The sequence below is a fragment of the Maylandia zebra genome, linkage group LG5 (genome assembly GCF_041146795.1).
Source record: "Maylandia zebra isolate NMK-2024a linkage group LG5, Mzebra_GT3a, whole genome shotgun sequence".
NCBI classification, from domain to species: domain Eukaryota; kingdom Metazoa; phylum Chordata; class Actinopteri; order Cichliformes; family Cichlidae; genus Maylandia; species Maylandia zebra.
Genome location: NC_135171.1, coordinates 27190573 through 27212923, shown reverse-complemented (window position 1 = coordinate 27212923; position 22351 = coordinate 27190573). Strand labels below are relative to the sequence as shown.

Below are 22351 nucleotides of genomic sequence, written 5' to 3'. Positions count from 1 at the left end.
TAAACAAAATTATAAAATAAAAAATTGGAACATAATGTTTGGGTTTCAAAGGAACTGAAAATAAATGTCTTGCGAACACCTATCTGGTGAAAAAAACTGGAATCTTTATATTAACACATAACTGTGCTACAGTATTGTTTGGTCTGTGATTTTAGGTAGCTATTAGGTGGTTGCTAGGCAACATGACAGACTGATAATATGAATAATTAGTCATTAAATTATTGTTATTGTTGTGAAAATTAAGATAATATAATCCTTTTTATAAGGCGTTAAAGGTCCATAGATGCTACAGATGGGTCATTTTAGGCTGTAGGTGGGTGGTTGCTAGGCAACATCATGACATCAATATAGGATCAAACAATATATGATATATAGATAAGAACTTTCAGGTGTCTAAGATGTACCTGTGTGCCAAGCTTGTTTGCCCAACTCCTAATTGTGTAGGAGGGGTTTGCAGACAGACACTGGATTTGTGTAGTAAGCTTTTGTTATCTATATTTGTAGATTCTGATACCAGCATTCGTTTTTAAAACACAACTCAGTTGCTATCATGAAATAAATTTACAGCAAGATATTAAACTAAATAAGTCATGTATATGTTTTTCTAAAGTGTTGTTTTGTTTTGGACAGGTATTGCAGATTGTGTGTTTGTGTAAATAATAATTTTGCTCTAAAGACATTTAAAAGAACATTATTTTTCCTTATACTTAGGAAAAAAAATGAAAATTTAGACAGAGATTTCAGTTTTGTACATATATTGATGTAATGGAATAATAAGATTTGCATATAAAACCTGGTTTTGATTTATTTGTGTCAGGTTGTTCATTTCTCAACTTGGAGCAATATCATCTTTCAAGGTGTTGCGTCAGCTTCATACAATTCTTTTGAGCAAGCATTTGCTCTTAAACATAGAGAAATATTAAAAGCAAAATAAAGAAATGAACTTTGATTGTATAAACTACTTTGAAATACATTAAAACCTCGTTTATCTTTTTTTTTTTTCCAATATTTTCAGGGAAGTGCAGTTTTTTTAAATGCAGTACCTAAGCCAATGGACCGTGAATTAGTTCATTAAAATGCATTCAGGCTCATAAAAGCACCCGTATCAGGATTTCAGTAATACATATTGTTTATTCACCTGAATGTAAAAAATTGATAAAGTGTTGAAAAATGAGGGAAAACAAATAACATATAGAGCCGGTAAGCTACAAACCTCAAGGGGCTTGTGATAACCTTTCACCCCACAACAAAGCTCAGAGATGAAAGAAAACACCAAAAAAAACAGACAGCATAAGGAAAAAATATTGATCTCCAAGGCCCAAGGAAAGCTTCGAGCTCTTAAATTCATGAGAAACAAAGACTACATTATGAACAAAGAAATGTTTTTGTGATAACAATCTGGTTGTGAGTATGCCACAACTGTGATTCTTTCTATTGTATGAAGAACTGGCAATGGCTGACGTGAAAAGTGAGAGGATAGTAAACAGCATCTTGTTTTAAATACTTAATCTTTCAATTCCATTAGGAGCAGCATTTATTAAAATGAGTGCGATACATCTATTTTTCAGGGTGAGGTATTTAATGCAAGTGATTTGTAATTTTAGTTTTTTTTACTATTGTCATATTTTTTTTTATAACTGTTGCGATGAGTTCTAAGTTTGATCCAGATTTAGAGTAAAAGAACAACTTCATATGAGTAGAACTCCCTTATTCTCTGTCTGCACATACAGTACTGCATGTATGTTCCAAAAGCTAAATACACAGTGCCAGCATCTGGATGATGTAGTTAGCTTTTTACATCTGTGTTGATTACACTTACTTACCTTGGTTCAGGATGGTCAACGGTTTTATTTTTATCCATCCATTTTCTTCCACTTAACTGATTACTTAACTGAAGCCTTTCCCAGCTGTCACAGAGCAAAAGGCAGGGTACACCCTGGAAAGGTCACCAGTCTATCGCAGGGCTAACACATCAGTAATTAACCTAACCTACCCCCAAGCATGTCTTTGAACTGTGAAAGAAAGCCAGAGGGAACCTACAAGTAAGTACAGGGAAAACATGCAAACTTTGCACATAAAGACCCCATCTGGCTGGTCAGTATTAACCTAGGACAGGGGTGGGCAACTCGAGGCCTCGAGGGCTGGTGTCCCTGCAGGTTTTATATGTGTCCTTGAACCAACACAGCTGATTGAAATGGCTAAATTAGCTCCTCAACATGTCCTGAAATTCTCCAGAGGCCTGGTAACGAACTAATCATGTGATTCAGGTGTGTTGACCCAAGGTGAGATCTAAAACCTGCAGGGACACCGGCCCTCGAGGCCTGGAATTGCCCACCCCTGACCTAGGACCTTGTCACACAGTGGAAATTTGTATTTATCTTGTATATTGTTTTTATTCAGATTTTTAGTGTTTATTTATGAGTGTTGTTTTGTTTGCATGGTTTTATTCTGTTTCTATTGCATGGTTTTTAGTGTTTTATGTGACATGGTTTTTATCCACTGTGGACTGGCTGCACATGGGACAAATTAGCTGATAGGGACCACCTGCTGAGGCAGGGGTGTGTCCAGAGGTGGCCTATCAGCTGTGTAAAGACCTTTTAAATACAGGCTAGCTGAGCACTGAAGGAGAGAGGCCCCAGACTGGAAGGTTAATGCGGCGACCAAGTCCTGACCTCATGGAGCGGCAACAGTAAGAGACAACGCGTGTGATTGGCAGCAGGGCAGAGGTTTACCTCTGCCTGCATTTGACACCGACGCAAGGGGAGCTGTGGTGGTGGTCGCATCATGGATTCAGGTGCAGAACGCAAGCCGGGCTGGGAAGTGATGGGCCAGCGGAAGGACAAGAAGATGGGTGGCTCTTTCTTGTCTGCTGAAGACGGAGCTGGCGTGGACTCTGCTCTAAAGGAGGAATTCCTGGCCTGCTGATGGACCCATAATGAACATGTGGCCTAATTATAGCCCCCTGCTATAATTGGGGGGGGTTTAGTGAATGTAGAAAATGGTAGTTTTACGGGTTTTAGAATTGTTTTTAGTAGAGAGCGAACATTTTATTATGTACATTTTAAGGGTGTTTTATTTGTGCTCCCTGGCCTAGTAATAAACTGTTTCTGATCAGACCTGCATTCCTCTCTGTGCCCGTGGTATCTGACTTGCTTGCTCCCCCTTGTATTTTAAAGAATCTTTCTTTTTAGCGTGACATTCTGGCGCGACCGCTTTAGTGTTCGCCACGCGCTACAACCTTCTTATGGTGAGGCAACAGTGCTAACCACTGCAGCACCAAGGTTTTTTTTTTTTCTTCATTTTTGCTGGTATGAATCCAGATTGTAATCTCAATGTGGAAACGAACTGCAAAGGATCAGGTCTCTTTCAAGAATACAGACTTAAATGTGTGATATGCAGATCTCTTTGTGTTGAGTATTCCTTTTAATGCTGAGACGACCAGTGTAGTTCTTGCATATGCAGTATCTTATATAATCTCTTTGGTACAGTAGGATGTGGGTTTGAAACTACAATACCGAGTTGCAGCGCTAAATCTGAAGGTGTGAGAGATTAGCAGATAAGAAGAAAATGCTATTATAAATGTGAGGTTAATTTAAAGCTCAAACACCAAAAGAGAGCACGACAGAAACATTAATCAACTAATGGATAGAATTGAATAATTTTATTTCCCAATGGTGTCCTTGTATTTCTTTCAGGATAACAACTTCACCATGTTCCAACATCAACAAACAAGTGGGTCCAATCTTACATCTCCCAGAACACAACTTGAAGGTCACCCTGGATCTCATAATGTGAACCTAACACCTCCACGTAACACCAGTATGCAGCCTCATTCCAGTGGGAAAGCTGAACCTGGGCTGTTTCCCACACGGTGCTTCTCACCTAATGGACTGGAACAGAAGCGTGGTCCAAGAGTTTCAGAGAAAGTAAACCGGGTTCTTGATGTGAGCAGCAGCATATCAGTTTGTAGAAGACTCCTGCAAGAAGTCAAATTGGATGATTCAAAACAGCACAAGGTAGGGGTTACAATTTTAACAACCATCAGCTCTCACCCGGTATCATGGCTCAGTATTTTTGTGATAGTTACTCATAGCTGAATAGTGCTCAAATTTATTGCTGAAAAAAAAAAGAGATTCAGATCACCTCTTATTGTGTCAACACCCAGGATGGCATGCTCATTAAGATGTCACACTGACCAGTGAAGACACACTTTACAACCCATGAAAAATCGTGTTCATTTGCATTGAAAAGAAAAAGTTAATATTTGTTTTATTCATATTTTTTATATTTACTTTAAGATCTTTAATTTTATTGTTTCAATTCAATTATTTGCTGAAAATGAGTGGGGTAAGGGGATGCCCATAGCTCAAAATTAGAGAATTAAAATTGCAGCATTACAGAGCTTTTGGACTCATTCAAGCACATTTTTTGGTTTCATGCACTGCAAATTTGCAGTCTTATTGTCTGAGCCTGAGTCTGAGTCACTCACAACAAGCCCCGTAGGCAACTGTTTCCACTAAAAAAGCTTTGATGAGTCCACTACACAATATTTGTCTAGGACCAAACATCAAAAACACAAAGTTATCAAGTGGCAAAAAAGAAAAAAAGTTGAGACTGAGCAGGCTAGCTCAAACAACCAGACATGTTTGTCTGAAGTTGTTGGAGTCCACAGCAGAATAGAAATGAGGGCTAATGTTTATATGTTTTACCCCCTTGAAAATTGATTAATGCAGCATGGTTTAATGAAAATTATTTTGATTAAATTCCATCTTTGGTAGATGGGTTAACTCAATTCTTTTAGTATGCAGTCATAAAGGTGCTGAGCTCTAACTGTGATGTGCAAGTGGGGGTTTGGAGTCCTTGTGGCAAATGTGCAGCTTATTAAAAACTTTGATGTTCGTACACCCAGCTGTCTCTCTTTACTCATAGTAATGTGTGATCACTGCTGATTTGGACAGCTAAAAAGAGCTGGGGAAAAGGTTTGCCGGATCAGTCTATGGTCTGTTACAAATTGAGGTAGGCCCCAGCACCAGTTGAAACGATCCAGGATCAGAGGATAGTCAACTGAAGCGATCACAAGGCCTGAAGGGAGATCTGTCACTTGATGGTTGCTTTCTGCATTTACACAACTTGCTGCTGAGTGATATCCCAGTTTCCTTCATCAGTGTAGCTCCTGACTGCTGATTTGTGCCAACTACAGCAGGCAACATGCAGTGAAGGCTTTGACTGAAAGATTGTCTGATGAATATGACAAGGAGTTTGTTTCCCTCCCTGCAGCCTTGGTTTATTGACTGCTATTGATTCGTCACCAGGGTATCACAAGACTTCCTTACACTTTGTCAGAAAAATCCTGTTACCATAGTCTGCTAAATCAATAGATCCACAGTTAAAAGACATTTCCTCAGTGGGTCAAAACAATGGCGTATGTCCAGAATTGCCTTGAGCTCTATCTGGGACTAAAGCTTATTGTTAAGACTTTCAGTACTTTATTTGTCTGCACAAAACATTATATCAGTGTGTATATCTGACTGTGACTAAGTGCAAGGTATTGTATTGTGGATTGCTCCCAAAAAGGTAATCTCCGTTTTATTGGTGATAAATTTGAAGGAGGAAGAAGATGAGACACTAAAGCCTGTTGATTCCAGTCATTGCGACTCGGACCTGCTCGGCAGTCCGCAGACACAAGATGATGAGGAGCTTCGAATGCTGGCTAGCCTAAAAAGAGAGCAAGAGGAAGATGAATGTAAAGCCTCGGGCCTCAGTGCATCTCAGATCCACCGGTGTAATGTCAGCATCGGCATGAGCAGTGACGATACTTCTACATGGACCCACATCTCTCTGGTCTGTATTGTCCAGCTTTGCTACTCTTCATATTTTATTGACTCTTCACTAACAAGCAGCACATGTGCAGCTCATCTACCACTTACAATCATTAGCACGTTGTTCCTCTTTTTGTCCTCCTGTCTCGAATATTTTGTGTGACCCGGGTTGATCCTCATTCTTGCTCATTTCCATTTCAAACCCCAACTTACACCACCATGAAGTGCTAATGCACCTCTTCCACCAGTATGTTTTTGCATTATAAAAGGTTATTGAGATAGAAATACATTAATTGGCCTCTTCCAGTTTTTAAATATACACTGGCGCAATATCCACAGGTCCCTCAGTGACTAAAAATTATTTAGGTCATTTGAAAATTTCCCCAGAGATCTTTTTAGAATTTAAAGATGGTGCAGTTTTCTCTCGGCTATTGAAGGTCATTTAGATCTATGGTCCATTAACAAAAGTATGTTTCACTTATGGAGAGATAACACTATCATGCCTGGCTCTGCTGAGTCCACTGTAGGATCCCCAGTGAATAAAATCATTACAAATTCTTGAGTTATACGCCTGTTACCATTTCTGTATATTCAGGTATCCATTAATGTCCTAAGATTTAAGGACACAATGAATAGTGCTATTACCTCAGGGATTACCACCTCATTGTTTCTATTGAGGACACAATTATGTGGCCACCAATAAAGACATGTATCTTTAGACCCCACTTTAGGATTTACATTTTACTCTATCATGCCCTGAAGTTATGTTTTTTTTTCTTTCTATCTTTCTTTTTTTTCAATTAGCTGTTGTGTTTATAATTGTAATGTATGGCAACAGCACCACCAACAGTATTGTAAGAAAACACTTTGCTGATAACGTGAAAGTGAGGAAGATAAAGAAAGATACCACACATTAAACAGACCACAAATGAAGAGAAATGGAGATATAACATTTTAGTGAATCTAACACCTAAAACTTCCATCAAAAGGATAGATTTCTCTAAAAAAAAAGACACTAAGTGATTTCAAGACCTAAATAGTCATTGTCTGGGGCTGGGACTCCTCCATTGGCAATGATAATCCATCTCTGGACCCTGGATGTTGTGATTCAAGTGGTTTCTGCTGCTGTGATTTATGGCAGTGCAGACTAAACTTAACCTCCAGACAAACGTGTGCTAAGCTTCCATTACAATGTTGAAAACAAAACACTACAAAAAAATATATTATATAAAAAAGTGTTATTATTTAATTCTTCAATAAAGAGTCTTACATGTAAAGAAATAAAGAAAAGGGTGCAAGAATAATGGCAGATAAATAATTGTAGTTTCATATTTTTTTGGTAGCTCATTCCTATTTGTAGGCAGCACAGTATTTAAATCCAAGTACAGCTGTTAGAATGTCCTATGACCTGATATTCTAAGTACTGTATTTAAATTTAAGCTCTGAACAAGGCAATCTTTGTAGAAGAGCCTTGTAAATAAACGGCATACAGTCTTGCTCTCTCCCTGTTTGTTAAGGATGAGTATCCCACAAAGAATGACCTGTGATAGATCACAACACACTGTGGTTAAGCAAACATGCATATGAGCCACTGTAAAATAATCTCATAAAAAATAGTTTTTTCTGTATAAAAAAAGTAAAATAAATTTCTCTTTCATTTTCTAAGTTGTCTGGGATCCAGTAAGCATCCTACGTATTTAGAAACACTAACAGATTCAGTTTTATGACCATGGGGGGAGTACGCTGGTTACTTTGTGGTGACCTCGTGAATAGCATGCACTTAGTTTTATCACTTTAAACTAAGCTTACTTTTGATGAGAGATTTTGGAAATGCATCAAAAGAGGCTGTAGATTTGCAAAGGTTACATCAAGGGAAGAGCCAGTGGCATATAAAATTGTATAATCTCCATAAAAAAATGTACATTATAGATTAAATGTGACGAATTAGATTTCTGACACAGTGGTATGTTGTCCTAGATGTGAAACATATTCTTTGTGGACACATGGCTACAGCAGTGTCATTTTAGAATAAAAATGATACATTTGCAAATCTGATAATTGCTGTACAAGTGGGAGACTGAGACAAAAAAAAATGTAAGCAGTGTTTTTAGTAATTTAACCTGAAGAGTGATTTTTTTTTTTTTTTTATTTGATAAAGAAAATTGACTAATTTGAAATTCTGGCATCAAAATTGTCTTCAACATAAAGTTACCCTGTCAAACACATCTCACGATGGAATTAAAGATTTAAAAAACATTTAGCCATATCACTTTAATTAATGGGAAGTTGGTAATTAAAAAGTTAAAGTGATTTAATGATTATGTGACTGTGAAATCTACAATAAATCGAAGTGCCAAATGTTTTCTTTTTAATGATTTTACTAAATCAAACGATCAATCTGCAGTTATATGTTGGATTATTATCCAGACCCCGCCACAGTCCTGCAGCCACCCCTCACTCAGCGTCTCAGAGTGCCACTCACTCACAAGTTCTCCTGCTGCACTGAGGGAGACTCAGCGGTGCATCACGCTGTCAAAGTGTGTGCTTTGTTAAGCAGGAGAGGAAGCCGCTGGGATTAATTTGTAAATTTGACTGCTCTGCTTTGGCAAACAGATAATAATGCTTTGTTAATGACACATAAACACTGTTGATCTCTCTCATCTCTGACCAGCTACTTCCACCTCGTAGTTGATGGGTTTGGTTTCTTAGCATTGTTACATACAAAAATCCTGACTATCTGAATGTTGGAACAACACTGGTAAAAACCTTCATCGTGAGAAAAACTGCTTGTTTTTCTCATGATGTGTCTTCTACCAAATAAAAAATACATTATGGACACAAGTCTAGGCCTAAATATTTGATTTTCTTAGGACGGGGTCTTTAAATTTAATGGAGTTTATTATTATTATATGTGTTATTACAAAAATTAGTATTTATTTATTGTCATTGTCAAGAACAATGAAATTGCGTTTGGGGCTTCCATACAATATTGGAATGAAGAGTGAGAGGTCTGAGATTTAGTTTTGTAATACAACCCAGTCTGTAATTTTTCATGGGCAGATGTAAAGTGGAAATAAATAATAGAAAATAGCCACTTGAGGGGAATTCAGCCACCATTCATTTGTCTCAAAGAAAATACCTGGTTAAAAAAAGCAGAAAGCTATGGAAATAAATTATCTATCATTTGTTGACTCGACCTCTCTGCCAAATAGGTTTGTGCAGCATAAGTTTCCAAACAAACACTTTACATGCACTGCTCTGTTTTAATATTTTCCTAATAGATAGTTGCAGAAACAGAAATCAGAACCTAAGACTATGTCGATCAGATACATGTGAAGCTCTTTAGATTTCTGATTGTTTGATCTGGCATACAGGGGAATAAAGGATGTATAATGGTTGATATATAAAGGGAAGAGTCAATAAAGTCCAAGGTGTTTCCACCAGGGAGACAATACAAACATTATAGATGTCAGCTCCAAGAGCAAATGAGAAGTGTGTGGGCTTCGCAGACACACAGCAGATAGTGTGCCAGGCAAGTCATCACATTGACTCCCAAGCTACTGACAGCCAGCGCTGCTATATTGAACATCCTCACCACATTTTGCTGTTTGGTCACGAGGTGATGTTTGTTCAAAATAAGTGATGCACTTCTGTTGGCAGCAGATGTACTTAGTGCTCTCTTTGAAACTGGAGTTCATGCAGGTGCGATCGACCATGTGAGGTACTGGGTTTAATGTTACAGTTTGAATATAGAAATGGTTGCTATTTCCTAGATCCCCAGAGTTTCTCCATCCCTTGACAGGCAAGTAACTCATCATCATCATCATCCTCGGTCCATATTACCAGCAGAATTCCACAGGCTGCAATTTTAGGTCCTGTCTTATTCTAAGAAGGTGATTAGATAAAGAAGGTACGGAAGCATACAGATAGCTAAAATAAACTCAAGAACTGTAAGGACTGCAGCTTCAACATGAGTGCTTCTTCATCAAAGTCATGTAATGTAATAGCCTTTAACAGCCACTACGCTTAAAAATCCTCCTGAGGCTATAATATGGTCTTTAACTTTGACAAGATGGAGAGGGTAATGTGCTTGTGTTTCATGCAGCTGAAAATGAGTATATATTAAAAAGGAAATCATTGCTGTCTTCTACCTGTAATTCTACCTATGCTTTAGGTCCTTCATACTTACAGAGTATAGGGACATCTAAAGTTTTGAACACATTATTAGATTCCACGGATTACTTGATCACGGTTTGTTCACCCTTTATTGCTCACCCATCCCTCCTGTTCCTTGCTGCTCAGATTTGTCATACTTGATTTTTATGCCAAGGCACAAAACATAGAATTAGGTTTTTGCAGTACAAGGATTTTCATCAACTGTTAATTTGTAAAGAAGAAAAAGAAGAAGAAGAGTAAAGGCTAATTTGTGGTTGGACTAAAGCTTTTGTTAACAAAGAAAAATGTTCACTTAGCTTAATTTTCTCAGGTGATGTTCTTTATGTGTAATTTCAGGGAGCCTTGAACGGGCAACTTTGTGGATGTCCTGAACAGCTGTGTCTCCACAAAATGTTGCTCCTCATGCTTTATTTATATCTGAGTGACACCTCACAGCACGACATGGCACAGTTTAATTCTCTGGCAAGACTGCATTAAATGCATTAATTCATGAATCTGCACAGGAAAAATTATAAATTTATCTCTTGATCCTGAAGGACTCAACCTGTATTGCAAAAGTAGTGAAATATCAAAGCACATTGCAGCAGTTGCCTTTGACTCAACGACACGATGTGCACAACAGTAGCAAAAGGCCCAGTGACACTTATCAGTTACAGGTAAGTGTTGTGGCACAATTTTCATAGAGAGACAGGGCGACTGGGCTTAAAAAGGAGTCAAATGGCGGCGACCTTCATTACTGTCTTACTGAATGAAACAGGTCACTCTGAACCAAAAAATATTTTCGATTTTGATGTGCTGCACAAGTAAATCTTTTTCCTTTTTGCGCCTTAATCGAGTACTTGGTGGTCTTTTCAACTGAACCTAATGAGAATTCTTGGGAAAAATGATTTGCATTGGAGCATCTGGTGACATTTTAACACAGCTTTCCTCTACTTCTGCTCTAGCCAACTAATCAGGGACACCACTATCAGACGGAAATGAACCCCTTCCTGCAATCAAACCCCAGGTAAGAAGTGTGTGTTATTACACACACTATTTTTTTTTTTACACATTATTTTTTAGCATTCCAGTGTATTATACATGGAAGTCTGACTATTAACCCTCTCAGGCTCAAATTAAACTTTTTGTTGCTAATGCACAACCAAGTTCTGCAGTGGTACTTCTGAGTAAAAAAAAACTCATAAAATATGTATGTGGGGTAATCAGGTTGTTAGTTTTTAACTGTTGCAAATCGGCAACGCCTGCCTTGAGAGGGTTAAGAGACCCTTTATTTAAAATGAATGGACACATATTTTAAATTGTTGATAACTTCGGCAAGTAGAATATAATTTTTAAAGTCCTGCTGGTGTGTACCTTCAAGCCTCTATTTATAATTGGCTCCATCATCTAGATTGGATGGTTATGAGTCAGTGCAATATTTGTTGCTAAATGTCAGCTGTCAGGTAGATTTTCTGAATGGGGCTAACCTTACTCACATGAGTGCAAATAACCTGGAGGTGTGGTAGGTACAGTTCTTTTATTCTCGTAACACAAAATTGATAAGGGTAATAGAGGAGAATAGTACTGTTCCATCCCCACCCTCCAAATAGAGGCTTCAAGGTATTATTTCATATACAAGATATACATCTGTGGGGCTTTCAGAGTTTGATCGTGTTCATTTCCTTCTGATAGTGGTGCCTCTGATTAGCTGCCCAGAGCAAAGGTAAAAGAAAGCAGTCCGAAGATGTGTCATTGTGCTTGTCAGACTTGTCAGAAGTTGTTAAAGCATTTGTTTGTTTGCTATACAGTAGACATCAGCTTTCAGATTCACCTGAATTCAAAATGCACGTGTTAGATTTTCTGCACAGCAGGGGCTTCGGTTCAGTAATTCATGATGCAAAACAGCCATAAGACACGTTCCACCATGCTTTGCCTACCTACAGCTTAAAACCAAATAAAATTCTCTTCAAAAAGAAAGAATATTGATGGATGGCTTTGTATTGCTGAGGGCGAAAGAAAAAAAAGTGTTATATCCAGTATCAACTTAAGGCTTATGAAGTGTGAAACAGAATAACAGAAAAGATATTTTAGAAGTTGGAGAAACGCATCCCTCCCCCCAAAAAAGTAAATAACCACCAGAGGTTTATCAAGTAAAGGTAAAGAAATTTTGCAAGCTTTCAAAGATTTCTGAAAACATCCTTTGACATGTGTTGAGAATTACAGATTGTCATTATGTCATTATGCCCCTCTCGTACTCGTAAGTTAAATAGGATTTGTCATTGTCAAGGCAAGATGAAGTAAAATGTTTTCTATAACCATCATTTTTGTGTGTGTAAGTGTGTGTGTGTGTGTGTGTGTGTGTGTGTGTGTGTGTGTGTGTGTTTTCTTCTAATGTTCCTTGAAGGGGAAAATAGCTCAGAATTAAGGCTTGAGTCAAACACCTCTTGGAACAGATTCAGTGTGTTGATTTAGAGCACAAGGTGAAAGAGTCTCAGAAATACAGCTCAAATACTTTCAATTTAACAGATTAACACTAGGAGGATATTACTGCCCACTTCACAACACTGAATACCATTATTTCAAACTCGCTTTCAGGTGTTTTTATGCATCTAAAAAACACAAAAAAACAAACTGCGGCAGGGTACGAATAGATCCAGTTCACCTTGGAAGGTTCTGGAGAAATCCTGTAGCCCCACAGCTGGCAGTTATAGAGCCGCGTCCCTGCACACCTCCATCTCTTTGTGAATATAGACAACCATGTGGTCTGTTACACAACCATGTTGTAGGTTACAAAAGAAGACAAAAGAATTGCATCACGGTTTCACTACTGAAATTACGCAACCCCCATCTCTCAAACACATTTGATTTGTTGATGAAAACCAAGGTAGCATGGTGTGGACATGTGTAGACTTCCTTGAGCTGAAATCTTTGTATTTGCATTACTGTATCATGCAGATTTAAAGATTTCAAATTTATCCATCCAGCCGACTGGCAAATATCTAGTTAAGCGATGCTGTTTGATTGAATAACCACTGAAATTAATATTACTGTTCACAAACACTGACGGAGCTCTGCAGCTTCCACAGCTGTAGTCCTGAAATGAGACTTCGAAGTAAGCCTCGATTTACATACTGAATAGCAGCTGCACAGGATTTGTCGTTGTTTTCTTTCATTTCTTTTAGGCATTGCATTCTGAGACACCCTTACAGAGAATTCTATCATGGTGTTTTTTGAGCATCCTGGCACCACTGCAAGGCTTTCTTGCTGTTGAGAGCAACAGCTTCCCTGACAGCTAAAATGCCCCGATTGCTGTGCTTAATGTTGCCAGGGCTTTTCTGGCATTTTAACATGCTTCTTTGCACGTAATAATTGTGTCTGCCTTTGGCTAGAATGCTAAAGTTGAAACAGCAAATAAGGCTGTCAGTGAGACTTTGACTAGAAATACAGTTGTACATTACATACTATTGTGAACTTTTGTTACCACCGTGTGAGACAAACAGAGTTTCTTGATACTGTTTCTTTTTGAGATATTTAGAAAGCTCATTTTCAGTACACTCAACCACTGTGCAAAAGCAGTGTGCTTTCTCTAATTGAATAAAACCAATTTATTCCCTTTATCTCTGGTCTATATTTGGATTATAATGACTTGAAAATCTAAGAGTTTAATCACTCTTGCCAAGTCCCACTTAACAATTTGAAGTTCAATTTACAGTTCAGTAGCAGAGGCTTTTGTCCTTGAAAATTGCTTCCATTAACTTTTGTACAATGTTCCTGCCTATCACGCAGTCAAATGGGTGTTGAAAAGAAGAGGCGGATGCTTTTGTTAGAAAGAAAAATCAGAGCCTCAACAGAGATAATGCACTTTATCACTTAAAGACATAAAGAATATGAAATGAATGTACGCTTAAATGTATGGGAAGATCAGATAAAAAAGGAAACCTTCTTTCTGTAGGTTTAATGTATCATATAATTTACTCTTGATCATAGGAGGGTTTTTTTATTAGCTATTATCAGAAGACCACATCACTAAAGAGGACTGCTCATAAGTAATTTCTGTATTTTAATATTTCCCAGTAAAGATTTCCCATGGTTTAAAATGGAGCACTGTAACAAAAAATAATTTCCCCCAGGGATCAATAAAGTATTCTGATTCTGATTCTGATTCTGATTAAAAACATGGACACAAGAGTAGAGCCAGTGAAAATAAAAAGTAGTAGTATTAAGTACACCATGGTGTAAAGGATCACACTGTAGAGATAGCATGAATGGTTTTCTAGTTTAGGTAAAATACTTTGTTTTGAGAAAGAGTGACATTATCAATCGCTGCACTTGATGATGGTGAGGCGGGCTTAGCAGAGAATATTGTGCATAAGACGATTATACTGTAATTCCTCATTAAATATGCTATGATGTGTTCTCATGAGAGGTTTTGTCCAAAGGCAGAAGATGTTAATGCATAATTGCACAACTGATGTATAGCCAAAAATGATTATGGATGCTGTTTAACAAATGAATGTTGCATTGCCTCCAAGTAAAAGAATTCATCTTGTGATATTTTCTCCTCTGGCTGTAATCTGTTACGCCATACTAAAACAGAGCAGTGTTTTCATTTAGTGGAAAATGACTGATGTATAGTTGTAGCCTGAGTACATCGCAGACAGGGAGGATAAACTCATTTAGAGAGAAATGAAGTCATGCTCTCTCTGAAGCAGGCAAGGTTAAGACCCCTACTCCGTGCCCGAATGTGGACACTTGGAAGTCACAGCTTGAGTCAAAATCTAATAAGTGATCCTTCAAGTAAAACTGTGGAGCTGCAGGAGAAGTGGCTCAAGGACAGTGGGAGCTTAGATGGGCTTCTCAGAACCCACGATGATGGGACTTCATTGTTAAAATGTCATAGAGTAGGTTGGTAAGTGTAATGGTATGTGTTGTCATGTCTGTCTGCTTTTATGGTCTTTTCCCTAGGGAATGGATGGATGTGCTCAGCCCTCCTATTATGCCTCCCAGCCAGCAGAGAAGGTCAGGCAACACATGGAACAATGGGGGAAGTCTAGTCAGAGGTACAGAAACCTTCATATTAGTCCCTTTGCCTGCAGACTGCCTTTTTGTATGTGAAAGTCAGGAAGACAGAAAACAATCCAGTGCTGTAGCATTAACACTAATGGCATAAATGGATACAGCTAATGGAAACATTCACTGATGTCAGAGCTTGCAGAAATGTTAGGGTACAGAAATCCACCAAAGACTACACACAACATGGTGGGAAAGCAGGTGAAACTGTATCTAATTAAGAATAAAAAAAAAAAATAAGAGTGAAGGTCTGTGTCCTCCACATTATGCCAAAGGTCACAAGAGACAGGCTCATTACAGGTCTGTACCCCCTAGACACATGGACAAGGTTAATTGATGAAACCTTTCCAGTTTACAACATCATTTTTAAAGCTCTTACACAATGTGTCTTATAATTAGTTTTCATTATTGTTGCCCGAGTTCTGATAAGATAAAATGTTCGTCCCGGAGCATTCCATAACCTTTTTAGTGTTTAACTGCCCGTCAATTTAACAGCTAAATTCTCATGCTTTAAAGTCGTGGGGATTACAGGGAATCTCTTTACAGCTTCATAATGTGGTACTGGGCCTGGGTGTCTTGGGTCTTGATTGATGAAGAAAAAAATGGCAGCGGCAGAAAACTTAAATCCACCTGAGTCTGAAGGTCACCCCACCATCCAGACTTCTCATTTTATTCCAGTAACAGCTGACAGAGTAGGCTCTTATTCATATCTGCTATGGCTATTCCGGTGTGCATTAAAAACATGATGTCTTACACTTATACATTTTATTTGTGCAAATTCCATTATGGATCGCTGTTGTACTGTTAGTTATGTACTTTTTGAACAGCTATACCCAGTGCCGCTTAATGGTTCTCTGGCTTTATTGCAGGAGGAGATGAGTCAGTGAAGGAAGAGGAGAACGAGGATGAGTATTTGAATCTGCTCTATGATCCTTGCCTGAACTGCTATTTTGATCCAAAGACAGGAAAGTACTATGAACTGGCATAACTTGAAGTCAATTAGAGCCAAAAATAATAAATCAAATTGAAAGTGGATGAATGGCTTCAGGATTTATCAGCTGAGCTTATTGATCGGTATTGAATTCCCAATTCAGAAAAAAATCACTTTCTGTCTATCCGTTCGTTTGTGGAAGCTAACAGGAGCTTTGTGTCACCATATGTAGTGTCATGTAAGCCTGTAAGAGCCTGGGAATGTAATACAGATACTTGCTTTTTGAAAGTTCTTGCTTATTCATTCGCACATGTGATGCTAAAAAGAGTCTGTTCATGAAGCTTGGCTGGCAAACTCTTATCGGGCTTCCTGAAAGAACGTATTGAATCTGTGATATTTCAGTTTTACATGTTACAATACAGATAATTTATGGTGTCACAAAATCATAAAACCATGCTGTGCGTATGTGTAATGTGAATTAAATTAAATTTGAAATAGCAGTGGTTTGAATTTCTTGTGTTTATCTGGATTTAAAATGAGTAATTTGACAGAATTGGGACAAGGATAAAGGAAGATGATTGTTTTTTAATATACTCAATGCATGTAAAAATCTTCAAAATTAGGATCTCATGGCCTGCAACTGTAACTGGGAGTACAACAGGCGGGTTGCTCATGAGGCTGGCAAGTCTTTTCGTCAGTCTCGCCAAATCACTCATCACACCTGATGAGCGCCTGATACCAGCTTGAATCATTATTTTCAGCCTGATATAAACTGTTGCCTAACCATGAAGAAAAAAATGGCAGAAAAGAAAATCACATCCTGGGAAATGCTTTATTATTTGTAGAAATTCAGGAAACAATAGCAGAGTGACAAATGTTCAATTTCACAATGTATTGTTTCCAATTAACAGTTACAAGCTGCCAAAACAAGACCTTGGACAGAGAAAAATCAACATTTCTGAATTTTAATGCGCTTATGACTCACAAAACTGGTCCCAGGAACTGTGTGACAGCCTCGAAAAGGCACTGAATGTTACATAAGGAACTGTCTCGCATTTCAAGCATGATCTCAGTGCTTTATATAGTACAGGACCCAATAAAAAACATGCCAAAGGATCATTAGTTAAAACTGACTTCCTCTCTAAAGTAATCAGACACATACGTCACCATTTGTAAGTACTATCACACTTTAAGAGCGGATCGTTTGCAGCAAAAACGACAGGTCTGAAAATAAGTTTTAAATAGGCCATCGGAAGGTCACGTGACACATAACTTTATGTCACATGGTGTGCTTTAACAGGGGCGGGGAAACAGGTGAAAAAAGCAGAAGCAGGAAGTAAACAGCTGTAGATCTTACGACTATACTCGGACCAAAAAAAACAACAACGTTTAAATGCTTTTAAATCGCTTCAGTTTGGATCCTTGCAGGCTATAATGTTCACAGTTCGAGGCTGCATAATGAAAATAAGTTAGCCGGGCTTTAAAGGTAACAAGGATGTCTGAACAGGTATGTAAGGCCGCATAAGTAATGAGATCCGATAAACTCGAGCTAAAAGTTAAATTAGTTTACAAACACGGTCCCTAATTTATGGCGATGTAACCATTTATACCCATAGTGCAGTGGACTTACTTTAATTTAGATGGAGATTAAGTTTTCGTATCTCTGGTCTCAGCTTGTTGACTTGTAGTGAAATAGCCTGAAGCACTTCTTGGAAGTCTAAAAGCACAAGCTGATATATGACTGAGACTGATGCATTTTGGAGGAACAGTACTCCATTTCCTAAAGCATATTTATACCCCTCTGAATTCACTCAGTGTTACTGTGCACCTCGTCATCTTTGTGTTGCAGACGTTGCTGTTTTTCAAATTTATCTGGAACCACAGATGGGTTAGGGTTCCTGTTCCAGTGTGTGTGTATTACTGCATATCTACACATGCGTTTTATTATGTAGACATTGCCAGTACTGACTTGAACCCCATTTTTGCCTTCACCGCTGCTTTAATTCTTTGTTGCATAGATTCAACAAAGAGCTGGAACCGTTCCTCAGAGATTGTAGTTCTTATTGAAAAGATATAATCACAGAGTTGCTGCACATCTATGATTCATCCTATTCTACCACATCCCAAAGATGCTTGTTGGATTGTGATCTGGTCACTGTCATGAATTTGAGATAATTTGAGCTTTGTGACATGTTGCATTATCCTGCTGGAAGCAGCCATAAGAACATTGGTACACTTTAGTCATAAAGGAAGGGGCATGGTCAGCAACAACTGTGCCGAGAAAGTATCCCCCACATCATTACAACAGCACCGCCACCAGCCTGAACCGTTGATGCAAGGCGGGATGGAGCCGTGCTTTCATGTTTACATCAAATACTGATCTGAATGTTGCTGCAGAAATCAAGACTCATCAGAGCAGGCATTATTTTTCAGATCTCCTATTGTTCATTTTTGGGTAACCTGTGAAAATTGTAGCTTCGGTTTCCTGTTCTTAGCTGACAGGAGTGGTACCTGGCTCTTCTGCATAACGTAACAAGTGGTTATTTGAGTTACTGCTGCCTTTCTAATAGCTCGAAGCAGTCTGGCCATTCTCCTCTGACCTCTGGCATCAACAAGACATTTTCTCCCAGAGAACTGCCACTCACTGGATATGTTCTCTTTTTCAGACCATTTTCTGTAAACTCTAGAGATGGTGTAGGAAAATCCCAGTAGGTGAAGTTTGTGAAATACTCAGACCGGCCCATCTGGCACCAACAACCACGCCACATTCAAAGTCGCTTAAATCATCTTCTCTGTTCTAATGCTTAGTTTGCACTTCAATACCTTTATCATGTCTCCATGTGTAAATGCTGCCAGTAGTAAACAAAAGAGAAAAAATGAGCTTCATAACCATCAAACCCCACCCATCTCTGTTTGGTTGATTGTGATTGTGATTTTGTTTGGCACCACCAAACAAAATTGTTCATGTTCAATGTCACATTTTGGTCACGCTCCATCTGAATTATTGCTACAGAGATTAATTTTGTCATACTTTGTTCCAAATCATGTAATGGACAGGCCCGACTTAAAGATATTATAGTGATCTGCAGTACGATGTGACGAAATGTCATCCGGATTGCATCAGTTTCTCCTCTTGGCCAGAGACTTGCAGCCCTGCTGCTGAGCTTTTGGGATGTACCCCACCACTATGATTTATAATGCACCGCTGTTCAGCTGTCATATCTCCTGCTGTATTTCCTTTTTATCTTTGCCACACTTCATGAACTGAGCTGTTAGGTTTATGGGCTCTTTAACTACCCCACTGTTAGATCTTATTGGATTCATTTGTCTTTTTAGGCCGGGTTAAGGCTTCACCCCGGGATTATTGCATCAGTGATCTTGGTGTCTGCGGTGGCGGTAGCTGCTGCCGTATTGATCATCCGAAAATACTGCTTCCCAGTCAAGTAATGAAAATTTATTAATGAGCCTTAACGTGTTTATTTTAAACACTTAGATTGCAGTAAAAACAACTCACCCTGGTTTTGCCACATAACTTTCTTATCAGTGAGGCAACTTACAGATACTCAGTGCTGAGACAGATGGAGGAGGGGCATTCTGCAGCGGCAGAGGAGGATGGCGACAGGAGGTCGCGCACAGTGGGAGAGGATTCAGACGAGGTCAGTGCATCGTGGCTTCTCTGATTGTAGCTTTCGCTGTCATCTCTCTTCCAGTACAAGCCAGCACCACTGTATCCTTCCTAATCACATCACAAGTCAATTTCAACTTCCTTTTCTCTCCCCTTACAGGATCTTTTGGAATAAATCTCCAACTGGGAAGCTGCTGGACTGACTGCAATGGAGTTTATTCTATAAACTGTGTGGTGTACGAATGAAATGGAGGATTGTTTTCGTAGCGGGGATAAAAAGTGAGCCAAGAATGTGAAAACCAAAAATATACAATTACAGATAAAATAAGTGAGGAAATAGTATTCCATATTTGCAGTTATATCTTAAACTGTAATTCTGAGATTAAATGTGATTTCTATTTGTGCAGCTTCATACTCTTAGATGTGAAATAATGACCTTCATTTGAATCATCACTGACATTTTCTTTTCTTTTTTTTCCTTTTTTACACATAACACATGACATTTGATGTCTTTGGCTACTACCCAACCCTCTGATGGGTGGAGGTTGTTCCCGCAGGCACAGCTCAGGGCTTAAAAAAGGTGTTCTTTTTTTCCAGCATAAAACTCATTTAATCCTTATTTCTCACAATCAATATTCTGCTAAAATATGCTACAATAAAACAACCAACAAAACATTCAGTGTTAGCTGTGGTAGATAAGAGTCGTAATGAATTGTCAACAAAATTGAATGTGTTATTTGGCGATACGGTCAGTGTATTAAAGCAGCAATTCATGCAGCCTTTTTAAATTATTCTTTTATTTTGGAAAGCCTGATAACTACTGAGCTATCTGCACATCTTTCAGCTGCATTTATTTTGTTGTTGTTTTTTGGACGAATGGAGCTCTGAGACCTATGCGTTTGATAAGACTTGTGGGTATGTGATTTGGATGCTAATGCTGCTGATCATATGGAGAGTCAACACTCCACTATTTACTCCATTATTTCCACTATTTAACTTTAAATTTAAATTTATACCTTAAATATAAAATCTAAAGCGGAACATTATTTCCTGTATTATTTACTGGCAGTGCAATAAATGTCAGTGGGACATTGAAAGGGCAGACGCACTCACATTCGCTCAATGTTTGTCTGTCTGCCACAGAACATGTAAATGTGCAATGCTATGAATTAAGCGGTTGTTACAAAGTCGCACATGGAGATGTGATGTTTCGCACACCCCAAATGATGTGCAAAGGTAGTCAAAATAGGACTTCAGCTGTCTGCCAGTTGGGCAGTTTCCCTTTGAAAGGATTTGCTGTTTCATCGTTCCACTTAAAGGCAATTTGCAGTTTAGTCCACTGGGTCTTTAATGTAGCGCTGGGCTGAATGATGTACCCTGATCTCTCTGACAGCCATACTTGTCACAGATAGAAAAAAAGCCACTTACCTGGTTGGGAGCTGCAAGTGAACATTCTGACGTGAACGTCAGTGTCACAGCTCAAACTAACAACTGGTTCATTTTAGGTTATTCGTGTGATCAACAAATCAGACACCGAGACCCGATTCTTGTGTTTTCCAATCATCTTTTGCTGTGTAGTTACTGATGTTGATGTGGATCAGTATTTATAAAACCTACTGTATCTTTTTATTTATTTTGTGGACATCTGGGATCTAAATCTGCTGGTTATTAAACATATTAATCATGTGGACTGGTTAAGTGTGCTCTGTATGTACTTATTTTCCCCCCAGTTTGTTACCTTGATGATTTGTGTCCTTATATAAAGGGAATGTTTTATTAAATGTAGCTCTGGAATAAAAAATCCAGGAGCTATGGAGTCAAATGTTGAAAAATATTGCCGGCGTTCATTTGATTGCTGTCTGCAGAATGTCGATAATCATACAAAAGGAAAGCGATTCCCTCACTGTGTGCTTTGTGTTACCGCTGATCAGTAAACGGCAGTACACAAATACCACCTGCTGGTCACCTTTAGTAATACACCATCGTCACCTGAAATTGGTGTGAACATAATGTGAAATCCTTGATACTAAATAGTTTTGTGCTTTGTTTGTAATTCTTCAGCCTTTCAAGGTTTTAAACAATCTTAAAAGTTCTGATAGGAATTCAGTTGGTGAGTTCAAACAAAGCAGAAACACAACAGCACTCTTCAACATCCCAGGCTCCTTGTGTGATACCTTCTGTCTTATTCAAGGGTGTTAAGGCAAGACGATTTTAATCCAAAAGCCATGCTTTGTACAAGGGAGTCAAAATCCATTTATTGGAGTTTAGTTGATGATTCTGTGGTAAAATCATGTAAAGTTAAGTAGTAAATCTGTTAAACTTCATTTGGCTACAAATATGGAAAAATAATTGGTAATTTTTCAGCTCAACAAGTCTGTTTGGTTGTTTTGCTGAATCTGTAGAAGTGCTTCACACTGTTGTCATAAGAAGAAAATGAAACACAAATTTAGAAGAAAAGAGTACATCCCTTCATACTGTTTTGAGGAATTTATGCCGGGAAGATCTGATGCTGATGCTGTCCTGGAGGAAAACAACACCTTTGCAACATTTTAGATAAATTGGTACAATAGCTTGATGAGGGGGAAACAGCTCAAGCAGAAAAGAGCTCAACAAAATAAAACAAAATTGAGTAGCTAGAAAAAAAACTAAAGGCAATAAAATAAAATGGCTCGATGAGTGTAAGAGCTCAATAAAATTAAACAAAAAATAAAAACAGATCACTACGTGTAATAGGAAATAAACGGCGAGATA

At 38.3% G+C, this 22351-nt stretch overlaps 1 protein-coding gene across 7 annotated transcripts in view; it reads left to right on the top strand.

Annotated features, from left to right (window-relative positions):
• Window positions 1-21286, top strand: part of cfap20dc (CFAP20 domain containing) — a 40364-nt gene extending 19078 nt beyond the window's left edge. For 4 of the 7 annotated variants that reach the window (XM_076884144.1, XM_012918450.3, XM_012918449.3 and 1 more), the window contains 8 exons: window positions 3696-4016; window positions 5575-5841; window positions 10940-11001; window positions 14940-15034; window positions 15914-17482; window positions 19312-19418; window positions 19520-19631; window positions 19761-21286. In XM_076884144.1, coding sequence (XP_076740259.1) covers window positions 3696-4016; window positions 5575-5841; window positions 10940-11001; window positions 14940-15034; window positions 15914-16032 — 864 coding nt within the window. In that variant the 3' untranslated portion in view covers window positions 16033-17482; window positions 19312-19418; window positions 19520-19631; window positions 19761-21286. The remainder of the gene's footprint in view (window positions 1-3695; window positions 4017-5574; window positions 5842-10939; window positions 11002-14939; window positions 15035-15913; window positions 17483-19311; window positions 19419-19519; window positions 19632-19760) is intronic. The other 3 variants (XM_012918452.3, XM_076884146.1, XM_076884145.1) reach the window with 3 other exon arrangements.
• Window positions 21287-22351: the final 1065 nt, after the last annotated feature.